General features: G+C 47.8%; 1 protein-coding gene across 1 annotated transcript in view; it reads left to right on the forward strand.

The window, feature by feature from the left end:
• mrpl3 (mitochondrial ribosomal protein L3) overlaps positions 1 to 5526 on the forward strand; it is a 6966-nt gene extending 1440 nt beyond the window's left edge. Inside the window, 8 exon segments of the mRNA XM_030347809.1 lie at positions 1898 to 1987; positions 1989 to 1997; positions 2905 to 3004; positions 3097 to 3157; positions 3697 to 3808; positions 4261 to 4338; positions 4588 to 4665; positions 5256 to 5526. Of these exon segments, the coding sequence (XP_030203669.1) occupies positions 1898 to 1987; positions 1989 to 1997; positions 2905 to 3004; positions 3097 to 3157; positions 3697 to 3808; positions 4261 to 4338; positions 4588 to 4665; positions 5256 to 5408 (681 nt within the window). The 3' untranslated portion in view covers positions 5409 to 5526.
• The last annotated feature ends 1974 nt before the right edge of the window (positions 5527 to 7500 follow it).

The following is a 7500-nucleotide window of genomic DNA, read 5'->3' on the forward strand; positions in this document are numbered from 1 at the left end:
ATGAGCATACAGACACAGGCACACACACCCCAAGTCAGACTGATCGGTCCATCAGTCTTGTAGATATAAATCCAATTAAATACTCACCACTACATTTATAGAATGCAGCTCATTTATATTGGGACAGATGTTGGATCTGACCGTTGAGATTCATGTCCATTCATGATTGATAGGGCTCACAATGTGTCATCAGATGGGGATTGTGACTATGGCATGCCCAAGGCTGACAGTTTCTTGAATAGGAATTCAAAGTTGACCCATCAGTTTTGCTTAGTCAATGTAAGTGACTCATTGACTGAAAAGTGGAATAGGATAATGTCTCAATCACAATATTATTCTACTTTATATTCACTTGAGTTTGAGTCATATAATGTAACGTGCAATAGTTACCCATTCTGACCAAATGTAACAATCACCGCATTGGACCAATCCTGTGTGTGTTTTCTTGAATCAGTAGAAGCCTCAAAGTTCAAATTAGAGAGTGGGAGTTCTGTTATTTATTTTGTGCTTGGACAAGCCATCCTAAATATTCCCCCGCATAAAATGAACCCCAGCTCAGACAATTTTTCTGCCTGTACAGGCTCTTACAAGATCATCCACATTAAAATAGTGGATTTATCGGTCATAAACTCGCCTTTCATAGCATTCTGCTTATTACTTATCGAATGAACTAACTTGTTATGGTGCTGAAACAGCATTACCAGGCGAGATATAATGGCCATTCACAGAGCAATACCAGGCCTGCCTCACCCTACAAATCACTGTCTATGGTTTGATTGTTATTTATTCACTTCTCATGAGGGACGTTTTTTGCTCTAAATAATGTAGCCATGCGCATCCTTATAATCGTGTGTGTGTGTGTGTCACAAACCGTATTCATCTAGGATAAATTCATTCACATCTGGCTGAATATGTTTCTTATTTCCAGTTCACGGCAAAAGAGTGATTTTTGGTTGGCTTCTTAGAGATCACGTTCACACCTGACCTGACACGAACTGAGTGTTCAATGCCGCCCAAACAAACTGTATAATCAAAATGCTCAGGGTTTCCTTAAATATGGAACAAACACCCTATTTGAAAGACATTGGACTAATGCACATTCACCATTTGAACCCTGAATTTCCCAAAGGGGAATGAAATAAAGCATCTATTTATTTATCAGCAGCTATTATGACGTTTGTGTGTGTGTGTGTGAGGTGAAATCTACGATGGTATTATGATTTATTTTCTTTTTACATTTGCTTTATTTAGGACATGGAAAATGATCAAAAGTATCAAATCTTTTGTCCCTGAGATCAAGGCTAACCTGCTCATTAGATACTTACAAATAACACATCTTATGTATGTTTACATGTGGCCCGCCTTTCTTCAACATTTATTCTGCTAGCGAGAGTACATTCCTGCCCATGAGTGTGAAGAGAGGTTGATAACAAACGGGGCTTTCAGTGAAGACTGGACATGAGGGAATGCTTCCAGCTCACCCACTTTCTCCAGTGTCAAGCCTGTGTGTCTAATTTGTACTGAAGCTTTCGCTGTGTGCAAAGAATCCAAGCGAAACCGCAGAGCACTCATCCAACCCATAGAGGCTTCAATTAAATAACACTAGGGATCCAAAGATACTCTGATTAACTAATTATAACTTTGAGCAATTGTTTAGTTGGGGGTAAATCTGTTATCTGGAAATAAAATAGACATTGGGGACTTAATATTTTGTCTAAGGCTGTAAAATGAAAAGAATACTGTTGGAGGGCCGGATTGTGTCCTCAGTCCTCCTGTAGTGGGACCCCTGTTGTACAGCCTCCCTAACCAGAACTGCTGTGTCATGTTTCAGTGGTAACCCAGTTGAGTTGGGCTGAGTGTTGATGGCGTAACCTGACCACGTGTCTTGCTGTTCCAGGTGCAGGACTGTCACGTGGTGAAGTGTCTGTCCAAAGAAGAGTACGACGGCCACACCGCCGCCCTGCTGGTTGGAGGGAAGAATGTGTCCGCCCTTCCATGTAAGAGCTGTGAAGCGTCGGTTGTGTGTTCTTGCTTTCTGATCTATGGCTGTTGTTAAATGTTACAGAGGCACCATGCTAATGTTCAATTTGGCTCAAGGCTTGCTCAAGGCTCCAATTACACGCTGGGGGTGTTTGGTGTGAATAATTTTGAAATGATTGTAATGAGGGCTTATTTCTTTAAAAACAAAGTTGAGAAGACGTGGCATCTCTCAACGTGACAAGTGTTAAAGATGAGAGAGTGCCAACTGATGTTAATACTGCGAAATGTCATAGTCACTCACCGTTCTGTGTGCGTGTGTGTTCTCACTGTGTGGCACTTGTGCATCACAAGCTTCAAACCAGATAGCGAATTGAAAGTGATGTTCACGTCCACTGCATTCCTGTGAAAACTGTTGAACGTGATTCAACTATTGACGTGTGTAGAAACGCGAGTCAAGTTAAGATCTTCCGCCCTCCATATTCATCCCTCGGAAGTATCTGCTGGAGTGAGAACATATTGGCCGCAACCACTCAATAGAAGAATCTCTATCTGGCTCCAATACCAACCGCTGCCTGGCCGCGGCAGTGAGCTCCTTAACTCGCCTCTATTGTCACGGCCCATTGGTCCACAGTGCTGATCTCCAACACTCTGTTTCTGTCTCTCTATGACTGAAGGTGTCTCCTCTGTTTCTGTCTCTCTATGACTGAAGGTGTCTCCTCTGTTTCTGTCTCTCAATGACAAGGTTTCTCCTCTGTTTCGGGCTCTCTGTTTCTGTCTCTCCATGACTGAAAATGTCTCTCGACATCGGTTCGATCCCCAACTCCACTCCCCGTGGGCCTCCTTGAGGATAACACGTGAACCCTACCTTCTCCTGTTATCCTGTATCTTGACAGATGTGTCTCTCTGTCTTTCTGTTGGTTGCAGAGGTCAGAGGAGACGATGGAGATGTTTCGGATTGCTGGAGTTCCACCAAAACAGAAGGTCACCACATTCAAAGTCTCAGACAACGCCATCATCAAACCAGGTAGGCAGGTTCCCCTTGGGAGCAGCACTTGGCACGGGGCCGTTTGAATGAGGTGTTAATGATGCTGTCTGTGGGCTTTCTCTGCTGTCCAGGCACTCCACTGTACGCAGCACACTTCCGCCCAGGCCAGTTTGTGGACATCACTGCAAAGACGCAAGTTCTTCTTCTCTTTTCTTTTTGCTATTTCCTTCTCTTCTTTTCTCTTCCCCTCTCCTCTTTTCTTGCCTCTTTCTCCTCTATTCTCCTCCGCTCTCCTCTTTCCCTCCTCTCCCTCCCTCTGGCCATCTCTCCTTCTCTTTCTTCTCCCCTCTGCTCTCCTCTCCTCTCTTCCCTTCTACTCCTATTCTCTCCTCTCTTCCCCTCTACTCCTATTCTCTCCTTCTTTCCTCTTATCTTCTCCTCTACTCTTGTGTTACCTCGTGGAGTTTTAAGATGGTAATGATAATTAATACACAATTATTACTCTAGTACCTTTCATTCTTAAATGATAGAGTGCTTTACCATCAGATGAACCGACAATTAAAACATGAAGAACATTCTTCTTAGAAGAAACGTGGGTGTGAACTTTTATTTTGTGTGTGTGTGTGTGTGTGTGTGTGTGTGTGTGTGTGTGTGTGTGTGTGTGTGTGTGTGTGTGTGTGTGTGTGTGTGTGTGTGTGTGTGTGTGTGTGTGTGTGTGTGTGTGTGTGTAGGATCGGTAAGGGTTTCCAGGGCGTGATGAAGCGCTACGGGTTCAGAGGTCAACCAGCGTCCCACGGACACACAAAGACGCATCGCAGACCTGGAGCGTCTGGGCCTGGGGGGGTGAGGCAGACGCACTCAGGCACCAGACACACACACACACACACACACACACACACACTCCGGATACGCATACACACACTCACACACACACATGTGTATAGTCACACATTTGGATACGCACATGCATGCACGCACACCCTCAGGTTCACGCACGCGCACATGCACACAGAAACACACACGTGCACACAGACACACACGTTCACACTCACACACTCAGGTACACACACACACACGCAAACATACTCACACAATCAGGTACACAGACGCATGCAGACACATTTGGGTTCACACACACAAACACACAAACACACACTTGGATATGAGCCCACGTGTCCACCCCCTGAGGGACCAGGGCGTGGCGTAGAGGCCCTGTCAGCGACGGCTCAGCGGATCTCTTCGTTTAGAATCAGTCCGGGCGCTCATCGATGTGTTTCCCACACTCTCGTGTTTAGGATCCAGCCAAGGTGTTCAAAGGCAAGAAGATGCCTGGCCAAATGGGCAATTACTTTGACACGGCACATGGCCTTAAGGTATGTACATGCACAAACACTTGCACAAACACACCCACACACACACACTCACACACACTCACACACTCCCATCTTGGGTGCCCTTGAAGAGGATTTCAACGGTTATTCCTCTGAATGCGCTCTCTCTTATCTCCTATTTCTCCCTCTCATTGCTGGCTCCATCCCTCTCTTACTGTCTCACCCCCTCTTCCTCACTCCCTCTCCGTCCCTCCCTCTCCTCTCCTCCCTCCTTCTGTCTTCTCCTCTCAGGTTTGGAGGGTGAACACCAAGTCGAACGTGCTGTACGTCCATGGCTCAGTGCCCGGTCACAAGAACTGCTTGTTAAAGGTAGAGACAAGTGCATCGGCACACGCACACACACACACACACACACACACACACACACACACACACACACACACACACACACACACACACACACACACACACACACACACCACACACACACACACACACACACACACACACACACACACCACCCCCCCCCCCCCCCCCCCCCCCGCCTGGATGTGTTTAGTAGAAGGTGAACCTGACACTGTCACAGTACTTGATATTCTGACAGGGGGCCAATGACCTTGATTCTGTACTACACGTTTCATCTGTGGGTTTAAAGTGCTGTCGTTCACATATTCACCGCTAATGTGCTCTATCCGTTGTGAGTGTAGGGCGAGCAAGCGTTATGAAGCTAGTTAGATCTCCCTACTGAACAGGTTGTGTGTGTGTGTGCACATGCGTACATGCGTGTGTGCACATGCATGCATGCATGCGTATGCACTTAACTATTACTTTTGGCAGACACACATGCACGCACGTGCGAGGAGGGTGTTTTCATGTGTTTTCTGTGACACGAGTGCAGTATAACGTGTTTGTGCGTTATAAAGTTACAAACAATAATGTGTGTGTGTGTCCCCCTCCAGGTGAGGGACACCATCCTGCCTCGCAGGAGCTCCTCACTCCTCAACCCGCCGTTCCCCACCTTCTTCAGCGAGGAGGAGGGCGACCTCGAGGAGGACCTCTACGACCAGGACATGTTTGTTTACAGCGAGCCCTCGCTGACACTCGCTGAATAACACACACACGCACACATCCACACAACACACACACGCACACATCCACACAACACACACACACACACATGTATTGTATTTGGTTAAATAAAGGAATCCCCTGCATTTGCTGTTGCCTCTAGTTGTTGCCCTTAGTGTGTGTGTGTGCGTGCGTGCGTGCGTGCACAGCCAGTTCTGTGACACCCTTTGTGATCCGCACTTGTTCTTGGCGATGCCATGGTAACCGCTGGAGAGATGAGGTAACTAGAGGATACCCTAGCAGTGAAAGAGAAGAAGGTGCAAGAGTAGTGAGGAGAACACTGTCTCCTAACCAGACAGAGAAAGAGGAGTAGTAAGGAGAACACTGCCTCCTAACCAGACAGAGAGGAGTAATGAGGAGAATACTGCATCCTAACCAGACAGAGAGGAGTAGTGAGGAGAACACTGCATCCTAACCAGACAGAGAGAGGAGTATTGAGGAGAACACTGCATCCTAACCAGACAGAGAGGAGTAGTGAGGAGAACACTGCATCCTAACCAGACAGAGAGAGGAGTATTGAGGAGAACACTGCATCCTAACCAGACAGAGAGGAGTAGTGAGGAGAACACTGCATCCTAACCAGACAGAGAGAGGAGTAGTGAGGAGAACACTGCATCCTAACCAGACAGAGAGAGAGGAGTAGTGAGGAGAACACTGCATCCTAACCAGACAGAGAGAGGAGTAGTGAGGAGAACACTGCATCCTAACCAGACAGAGAGGAGTAGTGAGGAGAACACTGCATCCTAACCAGACAGAGAGAGAGGAGTAGTGAGGAGAACACTGCATCCTAACCAGACAGAGAGAGAGGAGTAGTGAGGAGAACACTGCATCCTAACCAGACAGAGAGGAGTAGTGAGGAGAACACTGCATCCTAACCAGACAGAGAGAGGAGTAGTGAGGAGAACACTGCATCCTAACCAGACAGAGAGGAGTAGTGAGGAGAACACTGCATCCTAACCAGACAGAGAGAGGAGTAGTGAGGAGAACACTGCATCCTAACCAGACTGAGAGAGAGGAGTAGTGAGGAGAACACTGCATCCTAACCAGACAGAGAGAGAGGAGTAGTGAGGAGAACACTGCATCCTAACCAGACAGAGAGAGGTGGGACATGGGCTGGGAGGGACAGCAACGATGGCTACTCACACATGCATCTCCACAGTGAAACATCCAGCTTGGGTAGAGGCTGCTGTAGTGAGCCTGGAGGGGGGAGCGAGGGGAGAACGGGGCCAGGGGGGGGGGGAGGACGGTTGAGGGAGAGGGGGCGGGCTCAGCGGATGACAAACGCTTTGACATTTGTGCATAAGGGGATAAATGAGGACATTAATGTTGCAGCAGGAACCACCGAGTGATTATGTCTTCCTGTGTGTGTGTGTGTGTGTGTGAATCCTCGGAGGGAGAGGGAGGGAGGGAGGGAGGACCGTCGGCGTTCCAACACCCTGACGGTTTTCTTTCCATTCCTTTTTCTTTTGGGTGGTTAATAATTGAACTTGGACTGTGTTATCTAAATCGTTAGCGGTATTCTGTGTGTCGGTGGGCTAGGTCCTGAGGGGGGGCCGTGTGTGTGTGAGTGTGTCTGCCACGCTGCTCTCCTCTATCTGCTGTTTTAATTGGCTGCTGCAGAACAAGGCTTCCCTTTGAAATTCGGTCAAACCGCAGTGATGGTCTCCAAGGGTTTCTCTCCCTGTAATGGTACACATACATGCGCAATTGCGCACACACTCACATTCACCCTCCTACACACACACACACACACTCACACACCCACACACACACAGTACACACTCAGAGGATGCGACAGCGGCAGTCAGAGTTGAGTAAGAACCATGTTGATGACAATAAGGGAGAGTGTCCCCCAAGTACAATGAAGATGTGGGGCTTCAATCTGTGGGCCCAGCTTGGGCCTGATTGCCGTGCCTGCTCCTTATCGGTGTGATTGCTATCGCTGCGGCCCCGGTTCCTATCAAGGCCCTCTGAAGAGTAGGCCGGCTGTTATTGCGCCCGTGTGTACAGAGCAGGCTCTTTATTTCTAATACTCCTCATCGTCACCTTTGTTTTCGGTTGGATTTGGTGGGCTCG

Source organism: Gadus morhua, chromosome 22 (assembly GCF_902167405.1).
Source record: "Gadus morhua chromosome 22, gadMor3.0, whole genome shotgun sequence".
NCBI classification, from domain to species: domain Eukaryota; kingdom Metazoa; phylum Chordata; class Actinopteri; order Gadiformes; family Gadidae; genus Gadus; species Gadus morhua.